A 24101-nucleotide genomic window follows, 5' to 3' on the forward strand; every position below is an offset into this window, starting at 1 on the left:
TCTTACATGGAAGGGTGGCACATGGTCATGCCCTGCCACCTCAACCCTGGGCCCTATGCACACCATATTTTATTATACTATTGCCACATATACAAACACACACACATATTAATGCCTTTTTTCTTAGATAATTTTATCCATAACAGTTCCCCCCCCCAGGCATGGAATGCACAGCATTTCCATGCCTGGGTCCATCACGCACAAAGAAAAGGCTTGAGGTAACGCTTGTTGATCACCTTCTTGCCATATGGTTCAAGTAGCTCCTAAACTTGTACAGACCCATTGCTACGTTCCTTGATGACTTTGTATGGACCAGTCCACAGTGGCATAAACTTCTTATCCATTTGGTGGTCCAATCTGTTATCAAAGCATAGCACAACATCCCCCTCCGCAAAGTGTCTTTCCCATCCCTTGCGAATCTTAGCATCCAAGCGGGCCTTTTGTCGATTCTTTTGGACCTCTGTTTGGTGTAGTGCAAGGCGTCGGGTTTCATCTAACTTCTCAATTTTTACCAATCTGACCTCTACATGTTCATCTTCTATCATCCTCTGTTCTTGTGCCAATCTCAAAGCTGGAATTTCTATCTCTAGTGGTAAAACGGCCTCAGTACCATACACCAACTCAAAAGGAGTGTGACCTATAGATGTTTTATGAGTGATGTTGTAAGCCCACACGGCTTCAGTGACCTTCTGATCCCATTGGCTCCTGTTCCCTGTGGCCATTTTTCCCATGGTTTTACAAAGGAGGCCATTGGTCCGCTCTGTTTGACCCATGGATGCTGGATAATAGATGCTAGAAGTGTGATGATCAATACCCATGCGATCCATGAGTAACTCCACTGCTTCATTTAAGAATGGACTCCCATGGTCAGAGACAATCTCCATGGGTGTCCCAAACCTTGTGCAAATACGTTCAAATATGAAATTTGAAACTACCTTACCATTTGCAGCGGGGAGGGTGATAGCTTCAGCCCACTTAGTGACATACTGAGTGGCTACCAAAAGATACTTCTTTTTGCGGGCAATCATGGGCAAGGGCCCGACAAAATCTATTCCCCACTTCTGAAACGGATGGATGGACATCACTGGGTGATGTTGCCCAGGACGCAAATCCTTCCTACTAAAGAATTGGCATGGTTCACAGGTTTTGCAATACAAAGTGACATCCTTGAACAAGGTTGGCCAATAGTATCCAGCATGTAAAATCTTCTTAGCTGTATAGTCACTGGCATAGTGGCCTCCACAAAATCCATCATGATAATGCTTCAATACCTTAGGCACTTCATCTGCATCAATGGCCCGTCTTAGTACCCCATCCATGCCTTGACGGTACAACACCCCATCAAGGAGGGTGTGACGCCTACTATCTCTGCGGATCTTCTCATAGCTGGTACTTTCTGAAGGAAAGGAGAAAGTAGTCAGAAACTTGTAGATACCACCATACCATGGATCCCCAACTTCTATGGCTGCTACAAGGGTTACATCAAGGCACTCCTCTAAATCAATCAAAGCATTCTTCAAGTTGGAACAACCCCCTTTTACAATTTTAAAAGAAAAATCATATTCTTGTAGAACTGCCAACCATTTGGCCAACCGGCCCATGGGATTTGGTGATTGAAGAACTTGCTTTGCAAGACCAGTGCTAGTGAGTGTAAAGAAGGCCTTTCCAGCCACATAATGCTTAAATTTCTCAATGCAAAACACCAAAGACAAGGCATGCTTGTCAGCCTCTGAATAGCGTCGCTCAGTGTCGAGCAATTGTCGAGAAGCAAATCGAACGAGATACATGAACCGATCCTCCCCTTGCTGGAGAAGAATACTTGCCAGAGTGTGCTCACCAAACCTAGGATTGATATAGAAAGTCTTTGACCAATCTAGATTGCGTAGAAGCCAGAGCATTCTTGATTTGTGCAAACCCATGATCACAATCCTCATCCCAAGAGAAATCAACCCCATCTTTTAATAGCATAGTCATGGGTCATGTCAAAGCAGCATATTGATCAATGAAGCGGTGATAGTATCCTGCTAGATTGACAAATGAGCGTACCTGACATTTGGTTGTAGGTGGGGAGAGCTTGACGATTGCTTCAACCTTCTCGGGTCAGGCTTGACGCCCTCGGATGAGACAATATGTCCCAGTAACCTCCCTTGAGTGGCTCCAATGGTGCATTTCTCAGGGTTGAGACTGCCATTTGCATCATTGACCCTTTGGAAGGCCAATCTAACCTTCATGACGTGCTCCTTACATGACGAGAATATACAGAAATCATCTAAAAACACGTCCAAGAAATCCCCCAAATAAGGAGCAAACACCATCTGCATAAATCTTTGAAAGGTAGCAGGAGCATTGGTGAGGCCAAATGGCATTACTTTGAATGCAAATGTCCCCCAAGGTGTGGCAACAAATGTGGTTTTAAGCACATCTTCTTCGGCAATTCTGATTTGATAAAACCCAGAGTAACCATCATAGAAAGTATACATCTCATGACCACTTACCTTCTCAAGAATGAGGTCTTGAAAGGGCAGAGGATGATGATCCCTCTTGGTGGCTGCATTGAGTTTCTTATAGTCGATGCAGACCCGCCACTTGTTGTTTTTCTTTGGGGTGAAACCCATTCAGTATTGTGAACCGGAACAATAAACCCAGCCTCTACAAGCTTCTGCAACTCTGAGCGCAAAGCATCGGTTTGCAGGGGCCCTAATCTCTGATACTTCTGAGCCACAGGCTTCGCATCAGGCTTCAACTCTATCTTGTCTCTATGGCAGTCACATGGCGAAGGTGGTGGTAGCTAGTTGCAAAGAGGTCAGGGAAATCTTTGAACATTTCTAGGAACTCATCTTTCTCACTTGGAGTGAGGTCTGGGGAAAGCATAGACTCAAGCTATTGAGCACTAGCTATTACCTTTTCTACAGATGGCGGGGTCGAAGACACCCCCATCATGTAAACTTCCTCCTCTAAGAATTCCTCCCCCCCGTCTGATTCTTCCATTGATTCGGACACTGAGGATGAGAGAGTATCACTGTCTTGCTCCTCTTCTTCTTCTGGTTGCATGGCACCGGGTTGCACTGGGATCTTCTCCTTAGAAGCACCAAAAGACATGTGTCCTGTCTTCTAATAGCTGACTGCATCACTCTTTCTCAACCATGGTCTCCCGAGTATGGCTGGGTAACTCCTTCCTATATCTTCAATGTCTACTACATAGAAATTGATAGTGGTGGTCAACCCACTAACAGTGATGGGAAAATCCTCAATGACTCCTAGGGTGGCGAGTCATCGACCATCTGCTACCTTGATTCGAGTGGAGGAACGCCTTGTACATTTCAAATTCAATTTCTTCATGATTCGGGGCACCATGCAGCTCCCCCATCAACACACACATTTTTGACACGGCAATTATCTATGATGACATCTACTGTATGTGGGTGCCGATCAATTTCTTCAGAGATAGAAGATACCTCTCGTACCTTTCCCTTTTTCTTGCTCTTCCTTGTTGAGAGACCTTGCTGCAGCTCACGTCTCACCTTAGGGCTTAATGCTATTAGTTGAGGGAGCATGATGCTCAAAGACCGATGAGCAAGGTCCTGAACGACCGAATAGTCCTCTTGCCCTGAGCCGATGGGAAAATCCGAGGGTGACCACTTACTCCTGCGAGATCTTTTAGTCTTCTCTGTTGGTGGGTCTGCCATCTCAGCATCTGAGGGCTCTGAGAAGGACACCTTCTTCCTGGGGCGGCCCGGTCCACGGTTTGGAGAGGGATCTGAGGTGGCACGACTTCTTTTCCCGAGGTCAAGGATCTCTACATTAGAATCCTCAGTGCCAGACTCACTTAGAAGATTCACCCTTGGAATATTGGGGCATTCCGTGCGATAATGACCCTTCTGGTGGCACTCGTAGCATACAACATTAGCACGGTCTCTTGGAGGGCGGTTGGCTTGATTTCTGATGCCCACCATCTCAAGCCGAAGATCATTCAGGGCCTTGGCTAGGTCATTGACTCCAGGTTCTGTTGCAGGGGGGCCTCTTTAGCTGGAGGGGCCGAGGGAGTAGAAAGGAGGGGGGCTCGTGTGCGAGGCAGGGGAAATCTTCGAGGCAGAGGGTGAGAATATACACCTTGTTGAGGGTAAGCATCTAAGGGAGGACCATACATTTGAGGTGGAGGCGGTGGATACATCCCTGATGAGGGGTGGGGGTATGCCCCTGAGTTAGACCCCCCATGTGGTTGTTGCAGGAATTGAGGGGGTTGCGGAGGGACAATCGTCTTCTTTGAAGCGGGGTCAGACTGAACTTTATCAAACTTTTGAGCAATCTCATGTGCTAGCACCATAGTTTCTGGATTCTCCCATTTAAGCTTGAGGCGGAATTCATCACTTGCTCCTGCTACAAGGTAGCCCAGCACAGCTGAGTCATTCCAGCTCGAAATCCGACATTGTCCTCCTGCGTGGCAATAAAACGGTCTAGGAGCACGGCCGCTCGATCCACATATCGATGTGCCGTCTCACCTTCTGACTACTTCAAGTTTGCCACCTGCAGGTACACATTCTCCGGCTCCTCTTCTTTGCCGAAATACTCAATCATCGCTGCTGTCAACCTTGGCCAGCTTTGGCGAACGTCTTCGGCCTGCTTCTCATACCACACTTGAGCCAAACCCTCTAGAAATGTGGGAAGAACCAACAGCCATCTGTCTTCAGTAAGAAAGTTGAGAGAAACACAACGGCGCTTGAAGGCCACAAGATACTCATTTGGATTTTCTTCCACCCGTCCACAAAACACGGGAATGTCAGCCATGCTTGGAAGATGGAAAAGAGAGACTTACCTATGGACAAACAATAGAAAGAGGAAGCTTGAACTGAAAATCGGGTGAAGATACATCCACAAAGCACACATAGGCAGGGTAGGGTGTGATTGGTGTATTGTGAAATACTACACGGGAAGAATCTTCAGCATAGAATAGCACATAGACAATCTTAAAAGGACCAACCCTCATGATATCACATCCATCTTTACAAGCGAGGATTAGAGACGTGACGCTACATGAGGTTGTTCATCAAGGCAAACAAGAATGCCATGACAAATGTCAACAGTTGGCGAGCTTGCACATCACCTTCAGCTTCTTCCAGTTCTTGTAGTCGCCATGCTATTTCTTCAAGGGGTGTGCGGTCTGGCATCCTTCTTTTGAGCAATGTTCTTGAGGACCTTCTTGATGATCTTCCGAAGTCGGTGAACTCGTATCAAGTATGCCCAACACTTAGTTTCATGATGACCACAACCTTTGCATTCCTTACAAATGATCACCCTCCTTCGTGGCTTGCGGCTTTGTTGGGGTGGTGCTTCCACTCGCGTCATGCGTGATTGAAGTACAAGCTTCACGTGCCAAGAAATCAGCAACTAGATTTCGAGCTCGAGGGATATGCTGAATTTTTACCTCTTCAAATTGGTTGCAAAGTTCCAATGCTTGTTGATGTCATGGAACCAAGCCTTTGCTCCGCACCTTCCACCTTCCACTAACTGAGAGTGCTCTCAACGGAAGCAAGAACGGAAGAAGGAGAGAGAGAGACAGAGAGCCACAAGTTTTGGTGGGTGCAGAACCACCCTAATCTTCTTTTTCATTCATTTATATATGTGTTTGAGTATTGTACATAACCGGGGTAAAGGCACAGTGACCTTTAACCCCCACAACCTCCCACTTAAAGGACAATGTGCCTTTAAGGGAGAACAACCAGTGAGCATACTATCCAATGCCCATCAATACACGACAATACTCAAACCGCTGACTAGGTAGACTCTTCGTCAGCATATCTGCAGGGTTATCATCTGTATGAACCTTGACAAGCTCTATGCGCTTGTCCTCAAGTACCTCCCTGATGAAATGGTACCTGACCTCAATGTGTTTGGTCTTTGCATGAAAGACCGGATTCCGTGCTAGCTGAATAGCACTCATGGAATCACTATGCAATGTCGGTACACCTGTATGAATCCCCAAATCTCCCACTAGCTGATCAAGCCATATAGCCTCCTTGCAACCCTCTGTGGCTGCAACATACTCAGCCTCTGTGGTAGACAAAGCAATGCACTTTTGTGCGCGAGACATCCACGACACTGCACCACCTGCAAAGGTGAACACATAACCAGAAGTGGATCTCCTACTGTCCACATGCCCTGCATAGTCTGAATCTATGTACCCAAGTACACGCATGTCTCCTTTACCAAAGCAGATGCACATCTCCTTGGTACCCTTCATGTACCTCATGATGCACTTAATTGCCTCCCAATGCCTCTTTCCTGGATTAGCCATATATCGGCTAACAACTCCCACTGCAAATGCAATGTCTGGTCTAGTAGCTATCATAGCATACATAAGACTCTCAACTGCTGATGCATAAGGAACCTTGGCCATCATGGCCCTCTCCTCATCTGATTTGGGATTATCTGTGTGACTCAGTTTCACATATGGAGGCAATGGAGTACTCACTGCCTTCCCCCCCTATGCTGATGCATAAGGAACCTTGGCCATCATGGCCCTCTCCTCATCTGATTTGGGACTATCTGTGTGACTCAGTTTCACATATGGAGGCAATGGAGTACTCACTGCCTTCCCCCCCTCCATATTGAAACGCTGCAATACTTTTGTAACATACTCTTTTTGTGAAATCCAAAGGAGTTTCCTACTCCGATCACGCGTGATGCACATACCAAGAATATGACCTGCAAGTCCCAAATCATTCATATCAAAGGCCTCATGCAACTTGGCCTTTAATGCATCTAGCTCATAAGTATTCTTGCTAGCCAATAGCATATCATCCACATATAGTGCCAGGATTATCAGGCTATTATCCTTAGCCCTTTTAGTGTAGGGGGTTTTTGGGCGTCCAAAACGCAATGGGACAGACGGTTTTGGAAACTGTGGTCTCAATCACTGGGTCCAACACACGGACTGAAAAACGTTTTTGGAAACAGAGCTGTTTGTAAACTCCACCGGAGTGTGAATAATGAGCAACATAGAAGTTTTAGGACCTCCTGAGTCCACCGGAACTGACAGATCTGCAAATGGTTGCTCCAAACTTGAGTTCCAACACCCGGGCAAAAAACGCAGAAACTGACACAGTGAGTCAGAAATCCAATGAAATGATCCCAGATTCAAGAATGAAGGTGTTTCCAGGCTCCTAAAGTAATGTGGACACCAAAAGCAAGCAATAGTTGCCTCTACAAGTCCATACGGAGTCTCTGTCATCGAACGGAACAAGGAAAAGCTCAAAAAACGACTTTTTCTTTGAAAACTCTTAACAGGCTCTCCAAACCACTTCGCAAAGCCAAAGTGACTTCTCCAAAGGTTCCTCCAAGGTCTCTGCACACTCGGATGCAAGTAAAGTCACCCACAAAGCTTCCCACAAAGCTTCTCTTTCCTCCCACAGAGCTGCTGAGCTTCAAGCATTCACGCACGCTCAGCTAGATCACTCGGGCTCTGATACCAGTTGAGAGTGCTCTCAACGGAAGCAAGAACGGAAGAAGGAGAGAGAGAGACAGAGAGCCACAAGTTTTGGTGGGTGCAGAACCACCCTAATCTTCTTTTTCATTCATTTATATATGTGTTTGAGTATTGTACATAACCGGGGTAAAGGCACAGTGACCTTTAACCCCCACACTAACTTGTTCACACACTAGTTGAGAATCTCCTTGCACTCAAGTTGCTTTGCATGATGTTCTTGTGCCTTTTGTAGCCCAAAAATGAGCGCTGAGTACTCAGCTTGATTGCAAGTACTTGCAGGTGCAGACTTGCTGTAACAATACTCCTCACCACCCGGTGAAGTGAGCTTCACACGCACGCCAGCAGCCTTGGTCGAAGGTTTGTAAGCTCCATCAAATTGAAGGATCCAAGATGTCATCACACCAAGACTAAAATTCGGACATCCCAAGTTTCTCGGTAGTCCAAGATAGGTAGGAGGAGAGGGTGGGGAGAATTCAAGACTTGAGCCAAATGTTCAGCACCAAATAAACTTGCAATCCTTTGTTGATAGTTTATCTTGAGACCAAAAAGAATTACAACTTGAAGCTCGAAATGAGGCACAAAAGGTTGATTAGGTACAAATGGATTCCTTGGTCGAAACATTACCAACCATAGCCAAGGCCTAGAAACCTTTGTAGTGAGATTGAGAATAAACCATTCAGGATGAGCTTATCCATAGGAATTAACAAGCAGATGTGCCAAATCTCCCCCCAAGCTTGGGGAGCATCCCACCCTTCGATGAAGGACACCGTTTTAATTACCTCTGAAGCAGCAAGTAGTTCGATCACTGCACAATGAGTAGAAGTAAAATCAAAGTTCTCCCAGCGTATTAGTAGTTCTTCACCATGAATCATCCACGGTGTATCATTCCACCCATCATCTCTTGGAACAATGCACTGGACAATCAGCCATTGAAGGTCGACATGAAGATCAAGGAAGAGATCTCGTGCATTGGTAGCCGTAAGGTGCGGAGGACCAGGCACCAAATCCTTAAACGCGTCGAGAAGTGACATAAATATCCACCCTCCTCGTGTGGCGTGCATCCGTGAAGTGAGCTTGGAGAAGTTCTGAATCGGCGATCTAGCAGGAGATGTGAATAGAGCACATGAAATGAAGTACTTTTTCTTTTTACAGCAAAAGCAAACTCCCCACAATTAGAGAGTTATAGTTCCCGAGATTTCAATATATGAACAAAAATCATTACATTTTCACCACTTCCAACTTGTTGGCCTAATGGTAAGTCTCCCTTTTGTGAAGGGGGATGTCTTGAGTTCAAATCCTACTCTTTAATAAAAAGAGAGAAGAGGAGAGGAGAAGGAGAAGAGAAAGAGAAGAAGAGAAGAGAGAGGGGGGCACGGGATCTACAGTTACAGTTTTGCAAAAACTCAGAAAACTATCCGCGACCAAAAGACGCAGCAGCCTAGAAAACTATCGCGCGGGTGAACACAATAGACGCACGGAGTGAGAAGACTGTCCATGACCCGAAAAACTATCGTGCAGGTGAACGCAGTAGACGCACGAAGCGAGAAAACTCTCTGCGACCAGAAGTCGCAGCAGCCCAGAAAACTGTCGTGCGGTTGAACACAGTAGACGCGCGAATCGAATGCACGCACAGTAGCTTAGAAGGAGCACAGATGGTACAGTTTTGCATATGCGACCGGTACGAGCAGAAGATTCGCCACTAGCCATGGAGATTTCGATCCCAGCAGCCACACCATTTCTATTAGCTGGAAAAGAAATCAAGACTAGAGGCTAGAGGCTAAGCATGGCGACGCTCGAGGGCCATAGAGGAAAGGAGATCGTTAAGGCGAAATGTTATCATGGGAGGGGAAAAGTCTCCCATGGACTTTGAGCCATATCTCACTAAATGCAGCCTAGATTGAGGGGTGGCACATGGAGGAGCCATGCCACCTTACATTTTATAATATTACTATCATGGATTATGTACAACACACCTTATGGGTCCTCTTATATGGAAGGGTGGCACATAGTCATGCCCTGCCACCTCAACCCTGGGCCCTATGCACACCATATTTTATTATACTATTGCCACATATACAAACACACACACATATTAATGCCTTTTTCCTTAGACAATTTTATCCATAACAACACACACACACACACAATGATGGGAAAAGAAAGAAAAGACATAGCATCAAATTATGCTAACTTGAATATGGTATGTAGCAAAGACATAGCATCAAATCATAAAAAAGAGAAAAGACATAGCACCAAATCATAATAACTTGAATATGGTATGTATAAATTTTTTGGATAAAGGATATCCATCACAAAATATGTATGTTGAGTGTGTATCATGGGATGTGAAGAATCAGACCCCACCCTATGAATTTTGGCTTATATCTACTCACTTTTGTCATGAAATCTTTCACGAATGCATTTTTTTGGATTTGAGAAACAATCAACATGGATCACATCATTTGCCTATGTATTACTAAAAATAGGACACTTAAAACCATGAAAATTCTCTTTCTTATAGTGTTTCTTTCTCTCTGATCGACGTGGAGAAACAAGGTTTGTCTAGCTTCTAGATATAGATAAATGGTAATCTTTGAGGTGCATGAAAGTTGTCGAGTTGTCATGTATTTGTGTAAACTCTCTCAAAGGCTATTAGGGCTAAGTGTTCCAAGTACGGTATCTTCTTGAAGCATTGGCTTTTCTTTCTCTATGAATAGTTTTTTGCATTTGGGGTACTTTTGTTAACTCTAGGTTTGTTATTAGGTAAAAGCTTTTATGCTTTATTTCTCGTTTCTCTTATCTTGGATGCTTATTCCATATAGATTACTTGTCAGTGTTTTTTATGACTCTTTGTCTTGTTAGGATGAGATATTTCATCTAAGTTTTTAAACTTTTTTTAAAAATCAATTTTAGGTGCATGTATTAATGCCAATTGACTTTGCTCTAAGATTTGTTGTATTTCTTTGGGGTTGGCCTTTAGATTGCTCTTAATATTGGTGGATGGGAGCAGTTTTCACCAAAATACAAGGTTAATGCTAGGTGAATGGCAAGTTTTGAAAATCAACTGCGGCCAAAAATGAAAGTAGAAGGTTTAACAAATTGCAAGTGCATGGGGTTGGAAACAGAGCTGTAGGTGTCGTTGAATGATTGGAGGAGGAAGCAAAATCCCTCCTGAGTCATTTCCTTGGGAAAATTGTACTTCGAGAAGTTGTAAAGAATATTGGGGTCCTTTTGTTGGAGCTCTCAGAAGTGGGCCTATGTCCATCGTCATTCCATGGGCATGTAAAGGGGTGGATCCACTGGTTGACGTGTGCAGTACGATAGTAGCGCCAAAATTTCCTTCTCCAAAATTGCTACTTCTTCAGAAAAGGGATGCACCAACGGGGTTGAAGGCTGGCCTCAGAGTCAATGAGGGGAATGGGTGCATTGGGAGTGAGGTGCTACCTGTCACATGTGCACTTTGGATGGGTCCACCGCCAGTCATTAAAGGACTAGGTAATGAAGTGAGTGAAGGGGTGACCTTCCATAATTTTGTAAAGGTGGAGTGAGAGCCTTTGAGCTGAGTCTTCTAGTGATGCATTAGGGCACTGTCGGGTAAGTCTTGGAAGGACTGCAGATCGGGTCGCCATTAGAGACCTTCGGGCGGGGATGAGGGGGTGTTGGAGGGACATCATCGTGGTGCATGGGCATAGGTTCCTCCTCAGTAGCCCCTACGAGCGATGGATTGATGGGCGTAGGTACAAAAGTCACCAACTTCAAGAGCATGTTGAGTGCCTCATTCTGAAGGTCGACATGAGCATTGGAGGAGATGGACTGGGAGGTCCGGTGCTATGTAGAGCTTGTGTTGGAGGTGTTAGAGGAGTACTCCGAGAGCTTTGTGTAGGGTAGTGGGGGCAAGATGGGATTGGTGGGTTGCCGAGGTGGTTGGGCGGGATCTGTAGGAGGTGGCTGCATGATTTTGGTGGGGGGGCGGTGGAGTTGAAGACAGCTATGGATTCCTGCCCTTCCTCCTCAATGACATCTTTAGGGTATGCTACATGAATAGTTCCAAAATTTTTGACCAAAGACTTGAGAGATTCTTGGAAAGCCTATACCACTCTGTTATACAAAATGATTATGCCAAGGGATGGTAGGCGATGGAGCGGTATGCAGCTAGGTGCCCTTGCATTTGGATAGCGGAGGATCGACCATAGGTCTGCATCCAGTTGATATCGGCTTGGAGGTTTTCGGGAGTGCATACCCATGGGTTGAGTTTGTCAAGCTTCGCTAGTTGCATCACTTCATCATCTTGTGGATAGTTTGTGGACTCTGTGATGGTGGTGGCCCAACACCATGCCTGGAAGTTGAGCAGGATGGGGTGGGCAGCGAGGGTCTGAAGATCGAACGAGCGGAGGAGGTAAAGATTGGCAGGCTGAAGGTCGAGGGAGAAATACAAGATGTCGAGGATGGGGCGACAATGGTTGGGATTGTGGAGGAGGATGGTTTGGAGTGCATTGGGAGGAAGAGGGTTAGTGAGGTCTATGTGGAAGATGCAAGGAATACCAAGGACTTATGAGGTGCTGGTGCATGTGGGTGATATGCCTACCGTATAGACTCACCTAGACCTGGACTTGATGATTGTGTGGAATGCAATGGAGATGAATGCTTAGCAGCATCAGCACATCATGTCATCAACCAAGTAGAGAATGTATTGAGTTTGTATGAATTGAGGTACAAGGAGATCTTTAGGGACATACATATGTTGTTTGCTTAAGGATTATGCTATGTATATAATATTGATAATTCTTGTATAACGATCACATACTTGTAATGACAAAATGTCTCTAAAAGTTTAAGAGTGACATTTGTTTTTTATTGGTTTTAATGTAGACGCTAAAAAGCAACTAGAAAAGGACATAATAGATATAGGAAATAAAGTTGGTTGTTTTTTTGTAATATATCAACCTTGGAATATAATATGTGGATATTTTGTGAATACCCGTGCATGCACATGGGATATACATAAACTATGAATTGAATTTGTAGATCAACTTTAAAAAGTAGAATATGTGGACAGTTTGTGAATACCCATTGTGAGGCCATAGATCACTACATCATATTTTTTCTTCCATGTTTTGTGTTCACAATTTTGATATATGTCATCAAAATATTGACAATGACCATTTTTTAAAGGAAAATATGTATGGGAAGATGATTGATTTTTTGACAGTATGTTGTGAAAGTTGTAGGTTTTTCAAATCCCTACAACTTCGATGCTTTGTAATTTATATGATTCAACCATTTGGATGGGAAAATAATGGCCCAAAGATCACGAAAAGGCACTTTGGACTATTATTTTTGCTTGAATTTTCGTGCCAAATTCTAAAATGCATATATTGAGGTTTAAAAAAGGCAGATTTTGATAGAAAGTCATGATGATTAATGTTGTAGGGAATAAAAGATGTACTACTATTGATTTTTTTCAGATTCCACACCATTTTTTTAGGAGATACGGGTCTCCAAACAGGGCTCTTTTTTAGGAGATACGGGTCTTTAAATAGGGCTCTTTTTCCCAATGTTTAAGAACTTGCTAAATCACCTATTAGGGTAAACTGGGGGGGCAGGGGGGGCTTTTTTTGTCCATATGGCCTTTTTTTTTAAATTTAAAAGAATTGGCTATTTGGGGCCATGAGAGCCATATTCTGAAAATGTTTTTGAAAAAGAATGGCTTGGAGGCCAAGGTGGCATGCAATTGGGCCAGATAGTGGCATGCATCAGGGCCAGACAGTGTGGTCTAGACCAAATTCATGCCTACTTCCACTTGGGTCTTCCTAGCCTTTTTTTTTTAAATTTTTTTTGGGCAATGACTCTTAGGACCAAGGAGAGAAAAGGGCCCAGAGACCCCATGTGTGCACATATGGGGCCTTCGGGCTAATTTTTTCCAAAATTCTATTTGGGAGGGCCTTTTTGGCACCTTATAAGGCTAATGCAAAAAAAAAAAAAGGCCATCTTGGCCCTATGTCTGTGCAGACACACATATGGCCAAACATCATCACTGTTTGGTCCATATGCATGCATGCACGCACATAGGACCAAGATGGCCTTGTCTTCTTTTTTTTTTTGATAATTGGCTATGCAACCCCATAGAAGGTCAGTTCAAAAAATCAAAGCTATTTAGGGCAATTGTTATTTTTTTGGGGCAATGGCTACTTGGGGCCATGGACAACCACTACCCCAAAAAACTTTCAGAAAAGGGGACCATTTGGTGCCAAATAGCATGTGTAGGCAAAAAATTTGATCAATAGTATAATAGTCCAAATTTCAAAAATTGGGGACAATGACTAATTTCATAGTGAAATTGGCCAGGATCAGATGACCATTGTTTTAAAAAATTTTGATTGGATGTTTCCCAAGAAAGATTGAAAAGAGAAGAATTATTTGATTCTTACGTTAGTGCTTCAATTTTGTTTTTCTATTTGGATTTACCACCAATTCTCCCACTCATCCATAACCCCTACCCATGTACTACAAAACACATACACACTCACACACACACACACGTGCGTGCGCGCATGTGCACGATCTCACATGCAAACTTTGTTGCTAGTTTCTCAATCTTGTTTGAAGTGGTAGTAAAGAAACTACAGTACAATATTACAATAGTTTTCCAAATTATTTAAGATACACACACACACCCATACACGTACCCATACAATAAAACCATATAGACACACATACACATACAATGCAAACTTCAATATGTAAGGTCTTTTTTCACTTCTTATTGGCAAGATATTAACAATATGGTGAGAAGAAGAAGGATTTACATGGAAACCTAACTTAATCCCAAACCTTCGCATACGAACAAAATACAACATAGGGAGGGGAAATATAGCTCGCTCCCAAATCTCTCAACAAACCACTCTATGTAGACACTATAGATAAACACTAAGGTGGGAGTGTACCTCGATCCTGCCCCCGCAACAAAAACCTAAAGACTATAAAAATAGTAGTTCCTAAAAGGTATATGCCGAACTCTTAATAAGTTGTTACTACCTACCATCCTCCAAGAGCTCCACTGATGATGATGCTTTCTCCAACAAAAGCTAGAAAACCCTCAAAGAGCTAGTCAATCCTCCAACCTACACCAATCAAGGGGGCAAGCTGCTAGTGACATGAATAGGAAAAGGTTTTATCCTTTAACAAGCCTATCCAACAAGCATAAGAAATGGCATCAGTAACAAAAGGTCAACTAGGAGAAGAACATGACAACAAACATCAACCTAAAGAAGAAGAAGGATTTAGGGGCTGGGAAGTGATTTGGATACATGGGAATGGTTTGGGAGAAGCTTTAGAAGGCTTTCAAGCCATTTTGGGCACTTTGAAAACAAATCAAATTTTAGGGGAAAAGGTGGTCATGAGGTAGTTTTAGGGATTAGAAAGTGATTTGGGCACTTAGGAACGGCGGTTTGGGGGAAGGTTTAGAAGGGTTTCAGAGCAATTTGGGCACTTTTCAAAATTTTAATTTTTTTGGGGGGAAAGGTGTGCGCCATATACTTTTAGGGAATGAGGACCACTAACGTGAGTAAAGAGGGGAAGGTGGGGGCCTCTTGAAGTGGGAGAGGGAGGTGGACCTTTTTAGGCATAGTTAGGGATCACTAAAGCGTAGGGAGATGTACCTTTGGACTCACGTGGGGGTGATGGGACCCTTATTAGACCTTGTTAGTCCTTAATCCAGTCCTTATGAGTCCTTTTTTGAACCCAAAATTCTCCTAATGGTTGGATAAAAGTAGAGTAGACACTATTTTACTTTCTTGATGAACGTGGGTTGGGAAGAGGTTGTAAGTAATGTGCTACACAGATTTGTGGCAATCCCTTACCAACATGCATGGAAAAGAAAGGTGTATTACATCATTCTCTTTACAACCAATTTAAGCATTGTGCATAACACCAAGACATTGTAAATTGGGTGCTCATTTTTATGTGCCAAACATAAAGATATGAGAGGGAGTGGTTGAGGCATCTACTTCCAATGCAAAAGGCCCACTAATAGTAGCAAAGGTTGGTCATTAGATCAATTTAAGTTTCATCAAGGAACATCATAATATCTCGCTATGATGGCCTCTATTTGATTCATTGCCTCACTTTGGTTTGGTCCATGGAGCTGAGGCCTAACCAACGAAAGAGAACAAAGAAGACCCTAGTTGTCCTAACAATAGAAACTTCTCCTTCTAGTACCTAAGTGGAACGACCTAAGCTCCCCTATAATGTACCTTAACAAATGGTAGTAAACCAATCACCCTTGGTAGGTAGATAATCATAATAGGTAACTCAGTAGAATAAGAAAAGAACTACTAAGTCAAGTGGAGTACTCAATCACATAAGAAGAGAACTCCTATCTTAAGTGAATCCTTCTTGTGTTGAGAGAGAGAGAGAGAGAGAGAGAGAGAAGATGCTATCAACATTCATCAATTTGACTTTGAAAGCTTTTTTAAGAATGAGAAATATGACTCCTAGTATGATTTAGCACTAGATACACACATAAAGGAAAAAATAAGTACAAGAAACACTCAAGTTACTACAACTTGATTGATTAAGGTGCACAGTAGTAGACCATACATTCAACATCGACCGTACATAAGAAAGAAAACTCGACCTACTGTAACGACAAGTACAACATCATCTAAGTTACTCAAACTAGGTTAGCGTTACTAAACCATTATTTATAACGTATGCAAGAAATACAAGGTGGGAATCCCATTAAGGCCCTGACTTTTGGAATGTCATTATAAGTATGAGTGTAAAGTAGCTTGATAAAAAGGGAGGGTGTTAAGAAATGTGGTGCCATAAGTACTAGAGTGATGTGAGAAGAGTGGTATGGAGAGAAATTATGTGATTGGTAGAGTAAATTGCATCAATAGAGTGATGACATGTGTACTATGAAAAGATGATGTTGATCTTAGGGTAGTTACACACCGACGCCTGCCCAAGGTTCTGCCCAAGGTTGGATAGGGGCGTTCGCCCTCATGTCCATCATGTGGCCCACCGTTGATTTGGCCCACAAAAGGGGAGGCGCCCAAGGTCTTCGACAGCTACCACCCCCCGCCCAAAGGGTGCCCAAATTTTGACAGTGGGGCTTGAACCCAAGACCTCCAATCACAAAATAGATAGCCTACACCGCGTAAGCCATTCACACACGCATGCAATAAATGAGCTCACATGTTTACATATTCTTTGTGTTTGGTGTGTAACCCTCCCCGCCCATCCCCTTTTCTCACTTGGGCGGGCAATGGGCGGTGTATAACCGGCCTTACACTTGCCTATTTAAGAAAGCGCCCTCTAATGGAATGGTATAGCTTGTCTTTCACTTTTTATCTTGTCATGTTGTTTCCTTTTGAGCCTCCCTAAGATTTGTATCTAGGTAGATGATTGAAAGAGAGGAGAGAAAAGAGGTGAAAGAGGTATGTGTGCATGTGTGGTGTGGATGGACCATTAAATAAAAGTGGGGACGTGGCTATTTTGGCAAGAGTGGTGTCATATAAGAGACAAAGAGAGCCTCCATCTTTAGATACCGAACAAAAGATAAAAGCATTTAGGATCTCCACAAGAGGACAAAAACTTGACCCTAAGAACACATTAGGAGTACATAAGAAAGCCTTAAACAATCACTAAACAAAAACTTAAAGTGGTCAAATTGACCAAATGAACTGAAAGAATTGGCATGGACCTCATTAGCCAAAAACTAGATGTAATACAAAGATTAAGGTCAAAAGTGGGATTATTTGCAATATTGAGTGGTATTTCGTAAAGTACTTGCGAATAAACGCAAGTCAGTGTACGACGTGAAATACATGCAATCATCAAGATTGATAATGTATAATACACGAGATCCATCACTCATGAGTTGTCCGGTAACAACATGCTAATTTGCATAGTGCCGTGTGCTTGTCGACTTCCTTGCTTTGGTGCCCTTCTCTAAGCTCAAACAATTTCCCTGACCTTGCCGGCTTCCCCACAATTGATTCCCAATCGAAGCCTGTTTTTATGTCAAGAACTTCTTTCAGCAAATTGTCGAGCATTTCGGCCTCCGACTTCAAGAAATAGTCGTCCTCCTCAGGTTTGATGGCCCTTATCTTTGAGTGATCGTCTTGATCAAGCTTTCGCATCTTCAACAACAGAAACGCTGCCAACACTCTCGAGCGGTGGCGTTTGCTGCCCCCTAGCATTTGCTTCAATTTCAGCTCCAGCTCGGGTGATTCTATGTTGGTATTCGTACTCTTGTATAAGCTCACGAGTGCTCTGACGAAAACCAAAGACTTTGAGCTAGATGCATCAATCATGCCTATCAAACAATCTACTACTCCTTTCCCGTTGCTGTCTTTGGAGATCAAGACTGTGTCAGGGTCATGCCTAGCCAGAAGACTGAAAGTGTTGCCTGCTGACCAACCCACTTGTCCCGTTCCTAACTTGTCTGCTAGCCTGGTTAGCAGAGTTGTTGGCAATCGAACTGGCTTTCCAAGCAGATCTTGATCGACCCAGAAACCCACGACGCACACGGCTGCCTGTTGCACGAAGCAGTTTTTATCGTCTAAGTAGGGAAGCAACATGTCAACGCCTTGCCGATGGGCGTAGAGATACTCTATGAGTTTTCTGTGGTACTTCTGAACAGCTTGAGGCTGAACATTCCGGGAGAAATCTCGGCTCAACATGGTGAAAGCGAACTCAAAGAACTCAAAATCGTCTGCTAGCGCAATCCCATTATCCAATGCTCTTTGCAAAATTTCATCGTAGTACCTTTGTATGCTCTGCTCGAAAGGATTATAAAACCAATACAAGATCATTGCCGAGCACAAAACGGCCGATAAAGCTACAGTAGCGTTTGTCAGGGTAAGAATGTAAAAGATCTGGAGAGATGCCTGCACATTGTTTATCCCAGCTGGGAGATGGTAATGGAATGCGCGCAATCGCAAGATGGGCAAAATTATGTTGGGCGAGATGAAAACTACCTGCCCGACTTGAGACAACACTCGAATCGTCCAAGCGACCATACATTGGACATCGTCGGGCTTCAGGTCGGCTGGATCTTGGCTGAGTGTTACCAATGCCCTTCTCACCAGCCTGCTAAAGAAGATGGTCGATCCCAGGCGGGCTGCTTCAAGCAGAAGTAAAACTGTCACAATGCGGAAATCAACGGGTCTTAAGTAGCTCACAAATCCTCCTAGCAGCACGACCGTAGCCCAAGTAAGGCTACACAACCCCAGAAACCTGGAAATGCCTTGCAGGGCTCCCACTACACGAGCTCCCCATTTCGCTTGTGTCATTTCCCTCTCATATCGTTTGATTATGTCTTCTCTCTTCACGGGAACAAAGATCGTTACGTCGCCCATTTAGGCGATGAGAAGAGAAGGCATTCCAATTAAAGGAGGGGAGGCACAAACAAGCAAAGCTCCGGCAGAGGCAAAGAGAAAGGCAATAACTCGCGAAAGACCTAAACAGGATCGTTGGGTCTTAGGGCTTAAGAGCGAAGGCGAATGAGCTATACATTATGTGTGCTTCCAAAGTCCTTAAATTTTGCCCTTCTCTAACGTTTCACAATAGAAAAGAAAAGTTCTCTTGGGGGACCCTCACTTGTTGGTCAAGGCTCCTCACATGGTCCTAGCTTCTTATCCCTAGAGAAGCCTTTTGGAAACCGCTCACTTGCCATTAAATTTTTTATTTTTTTTAAGGTGACACATAAAGAGTGAACAATTTCAATTATATATAGTATAGATTCCAAAATGTACTAACGAGTGAAAAAAGTCAAGAGGAGTGATTATTTTTCTCAAGAGAAGATTTATATGAAAGTTGACCATACAAATGAGTTATCTGTGTGGGTTGATCATGGAAGAATTACAATGAAAGAAAACTGGATGTCGACCACCTTATTTATAGAGAATCGAGCTCATTGCGTGTGGAGTCTCTACAATAGGAGCCAATAACGAAGGTGGAGGACTATCCAACCAACAAGCACATGCCTCGCTCCATGAATATGTAGAAGACAATTGCAAGCCAAGCCTTGCAAAAACACACCTTCCTCTCAATGCTCATTTGAGTTCCCATCGCCCCTCGCTTATATATGCATAGTACAGATGATATCCTATGAAATGGCAACAAGGGCAGTGGTTGGGGGAGCTTGTTAGACTCTCATCACATGGGTGACCCAAATGTCCCAAGTAGTACTATCGGACACGATCTCCCAAATAGTATCTTTTGATGGGGGTATGAAGGGAAGGAGGAGTCATTTCTTGCCTCTCAATCTAGAAGACCCTCGGTCCATGGACTCTATAGGCTAGTGAAACCATTTCAATCAAACTCCCATGTATCACCTAAGCTACAATGCCCTAGGTAAATTCCCCAGTGTATCCTCTATGGCCTAGTCATGATCCTAAATGCCTCCTACCACTCCTCTACATTGAGGAGTACCTACATACGTAGTGAGGAATTGTCTTGATGTTTGTGTTTGTGCATTAGTGGCACCTTCCATCCCTCATGTGCTCCAACCATGGGCCGCCATGTAGAAGAAATATGTAATCTTCTATGGCCAAAGGCTAGTCTAGAGTTAGGACCAAAATGTAGAAATGACCTCTTGGAGCACATGTTGTTCTATCTAATCTCGCTCTTTGAAGGGGTCCAGGTGACCTCTTCAAGATGAAGATGATGACTAATGCGTGTGGTTTATGAGAAAAAGGGTGCCTTCATAATCTTCCTTGAGTGCCCTACTCTAGAAGACCAAAAATGCTCACCTCGATCCCACTGCATCTCTCAAAGAGGCCGGATCTCCCATAACCAAAGCCTCCATCACAACCGGTCCTACCCCAAAGTCACTAATACTAGGTCAATGGACATCCCCCCTTACCAAAATGACCCACTACTCTGATCTACTGCCACTTGAGCATCTCCAAGGCACATCCAACTTTGAGTATCCCTCTAACTTTGGATGTAGAAGCCCCCTTGACCCTAGTCGATAATGCATGGGGAAAAGGGCACCAAAGGCTCGATGCATATAAAGGACCCTTAGGGGCACTCCTATCTTAGAGAATTGCTCATACCATGTCAGCTCTTCATAGATAAACTTTCCAAGACTTAAGGATTGTATGGACTATCTCAAGCATGCTCGCACCGACCACTCTTAGGTGAGATAGGGCTCTCACAAGTGTCTCTTTCTCTGGGGGGAGCCAACTCCACGAGTGTCTCTATATTAATGACATTATTTGGCCAATGTGTTCAAAAGAATCACATATCAACAACATGTGCCGCATTAGAAAGTCAACCATCAAGCAAAAAGAGCAAAAATAAGAAAGGATTTAAAAAGGATAGTGAATGTAAAGTCAAATAAAAAACCTGAACCATCCCTAACAAAAGTAGATTGCACAAAGGGGGATGCAATCTAGAGGATAGCATACGAATTCTCTGACAAACATCTATCCAACCTTGCAATCTCCCATCCTCCTCCTCCTCCTCCTCCTCCTCACCCTTGTTTAGCCCTCCTCAACCCTAAACCCAGTGAGTATGTGAATGCGAGTAGCTCTCCATCCCTCAACCCTGCAACTCTTTCTCAACCTTAAACTCTTTCGAAATACGAGGGCCCTAGTTAGCTTTCTCAAACCTACCATCCTTTTAAGTCTTGCAACCCTTTCCAAAACCCTTGAACTCCTATGGAGAGGAGTGATTATTTCTCTCAAGAGATTTATATGAATATTTGAAGTAGACCATACAAATTAGTTATCTGTGTGGGTTCATCGTGGAAGAATAACAATGAAAGAAAACTGGAAGTCAACCACATTATTTTTAGAGAACCGAGCTCACTGTGTGTCAAGTCTCTACAACAGGAGGTAATAACGAAGGTGGGGGATCCAACCAATGAGCACATGCCTCTCTCTTTGAATATGTAGAAGACAATTGCAAGCCAAGCCTTGCAAAAACACGCTTGTCTCTCTTAATGCTCATTGGAGATCCCATCGCCCCTCGCTTATACATGCATGGTATAGATTATATCCTCCAAAATGACAACAAGGGTGGTTGTTGGGGAAACTTGTTAGACTCTCATCATTGTTGAGATATCAAGCTCCACTCGTGATATGCAAGGATGACCGTTGTGCATTTATGTCACCGACTTGTTAGCTGCAGATGCGATTGGTACACCGCCCATGAATAATAGCTGGATGACAGCTATCTTTATGTACTCTAGTTAGTGGCTCAGCTAGTATGCCAGCTAGGTTAGCTAAGTTTGGTTTAAGACCCACATATAGGGTTCATCTATTCCTTTTGTACTAAGAGAGAGAGAGTTCTTTTGGCTTTCACAACTAAGAAGAGGAAAACTGTTTTCAGCCTCCACCTTTGTGTGTATTCCCCATTGTGAATGTGAGAAAGCTGCAAGTGAGACTCCTTACTTCTGTCCCACCTCTTCACATGGTATCAAAGCTCGGTTCATGATAAGGAGCTCAAGAAAGCAAACCAAGTTCACAGTGTCTTGGTAAGAGGATTAGTGTTGCTTTCCTTTTTTGAGTTTGGGATTAAATCTTTGCAGGTAGCACAGCCGAAAAGTGCAAGAGTGCACTGCTGTCTCAGATTGGGACGCCCTTCGCGGTGTGGCGAGAGGGCATTTTTTTTATTTGAGGCCGTTTCAGGGCTCATTTTGGGGGCAGAATTCTTCCACATGCACTCAGAAAGGTGTCCTGTTTTTGCAGATTGGTGAAAAGTTACCACAGAAATTGCATCGTATGCCTGTGCATAGAGATATTGGGAGTGACAACCTCATTCTTATTGCCTGTTGATGCATAATCGTCACTAGGAAGTGACTGTGTGGTCAAATACCACTTTCGTCAGCTTTGCAAAATTGCCCTTGTGAGGCAGAAGTTGGGTTTTTTGCACTGATATATTATTTTTGCAGTGGTCTATAATGGCGTCTGATGCTCTTTCATAGATAGTCATTGAAAAGCTTGACAAGAACAACTTCCCAGCATGGAAGTTTAGAATGATGAATTTCCTTAAGGGAAAAGGCTATTGCGAGTTCATTACTGGAGTTGAACAAGAACCAGTTATTCCTAATGTTCCCAATCAACAGGAGTTGCAGGCATTTAAAGGCTGGAATGAGAGACCTAGGAAAGTTATGTACTGGCTGTCTATCAATATTTCAGATTCTATGATTGTGCATATTCAGGATGCAAGCGTGCTAAAGGAGGCATGGGATTTTTGACAAAAATGTATAGCACAAATATGGAAGCCAGGAAAATGCAGCTCAAGCAGGAGTTACATAATGTGCAGAGAGAAAATATGAGCATCAATGACTACCACATGAAGGTGAAGAAGTTTGTAGATGCACTTGCTTCCATTGGGTCACCAGTGGAAGATGATAATTTAGTTTCTGTGACCTTGAATGGTCTAGGAAAGGATTATGCACAGTTTCGGACATCCATTGCCATCCGTGAGAATTTTCATGATTTTGGGGAGTTAATTGCTCCTCTAATTTCTAAAGAGTAGAGAAATGGTGGTGCATCTTCTTCAGGAGGAACTTCAAAAGAAGTTGTCTTCTACTCAAATGCTAGAAGAGGTAGAGGCAGAGGTAGACCAGGCCGATGTGGAGCCGTGGCAAAAATCAGAATATGCAGCAAATTCAACAAAACCAGTCCTATGGAGGAGGACGTGGTAACTTTAGAGGCAGGGGGAGCCAAAGAGGTCGTGGTGGATGGCAGAGAGGCCAAAATGCAAACAGCAATGTTCAATGCTACTACTGTGGTAAAATGGGTCATATGGCTAAAGACTGCTACAAAAAGCAAAATGACATCATGAATGGAAAATTGCAGCAAGGCAATTATGCATCCTCTAGTAGACAGGGTGATGACAGAAATGAGCATTTGTTTATGGTGTAGCACATGACCAATTCTATGACAAGTGTAGGAGAAAGCAATGATGTGTGGTATGTTGACATAGGTGCATTAAATCACATGACAGGTCATGCAGAATGGATGCAGGATGCAAGGAAAATGGAAAGACCTGGATTTGTGGAGACTGGTGATGATACTGTACATCCTATTGTGCAAATTGGTAAAGTTCCTTTGTCTATGCAAGATGGGAAAAAGAAATACCTGTTTGATGTATTTCATGTCCCGAATATCACCAAGAACCTAGTTTCTGTTGGTCAAATGGTTGAGCAGGGCTTGCACGTTAGATTTAATCCTCGTGGATGCTTTGTTGAGGATATGAAAAATAAAGGTCGCTTGATAGCAAAAGGGAAGAAGAAGGGCAGGATGTTTACGTTGGATGCGGACATGCCTTAATTGAGTGTAGTAATGTTTGCACATGGGATGGGTGTAGTTGCAGATATGGATATCTTGCATAAACACATTGGTCATGTTAATGTACAGCGACTTAAATTAATGCAAGCCCAAAATATTGTTGCAGGATTGCCTAAGTTCAAAGTTGCAGAAATGCATAAGATATGTGAAGCCTGTCAATTTGGAAAACAGGCAAGGAAACCATTTCCTAGACATGTTCAAGAGAGTAAGAGGCCATTGGAACTAATCCACTCTGATGTGTGGACTACTAAAGCTGCATCTATTCGAGGCTGTCATTATTTTGTCACTTTTATTGATGACTACAA

At 43.5% G+C, this 24101-nt stretch overlaps 1 protein-coding gene across 1 annotated transcript; it reads right to left on the reverse strand.

Annotated features, from left to right (window-relative positions):
* Positions 1–17201: 17201 nt before the first annotated feature.
* LOC147895462 (uncharacterized) lies at positions 17202–18974 on the reverse strand. Its single transcript, XM_087383816.1, has one exon. The coding sequence runs from the start codon at positions 18847–18849 to the stop codon at positions 17356–17358; it is 1494 nt and encodes a 497-aa protein (XP_087239942.1). The 5' UTR covers positions 18850–18974; the 3' UTR covers positions 17202–17355.
* Between the last annotated feature and the right edge of the window lie 5127 nt (positions 18975–24101).

This window comes from Dipteris shenzhenensis, chromosome 13 (genome assembly GCF_047967505.1).
Source record: "Dipteris shenzhenensis isolate YYH24624 ecotype China chromosome 13, Dip_SZ_1.0, whole genome shotgun sequence".
Taxonomy (NCBI): Eukaryota; Viridiplantae; Streptophyta; class Polypodiopsida; order Gleicheniales; family Dipteridaceae; genus Dipteris; species Dipteris shenzhenensis.

Coding starts and splice junctions, on each gene's coding strand:
- LOC147895462 (XM_087383816.1), bottom strand. CDS start 18,849: ATGGGCGACGTAACGATCTTTGTTCCCGTGAAGAGAGAAGACATAATC.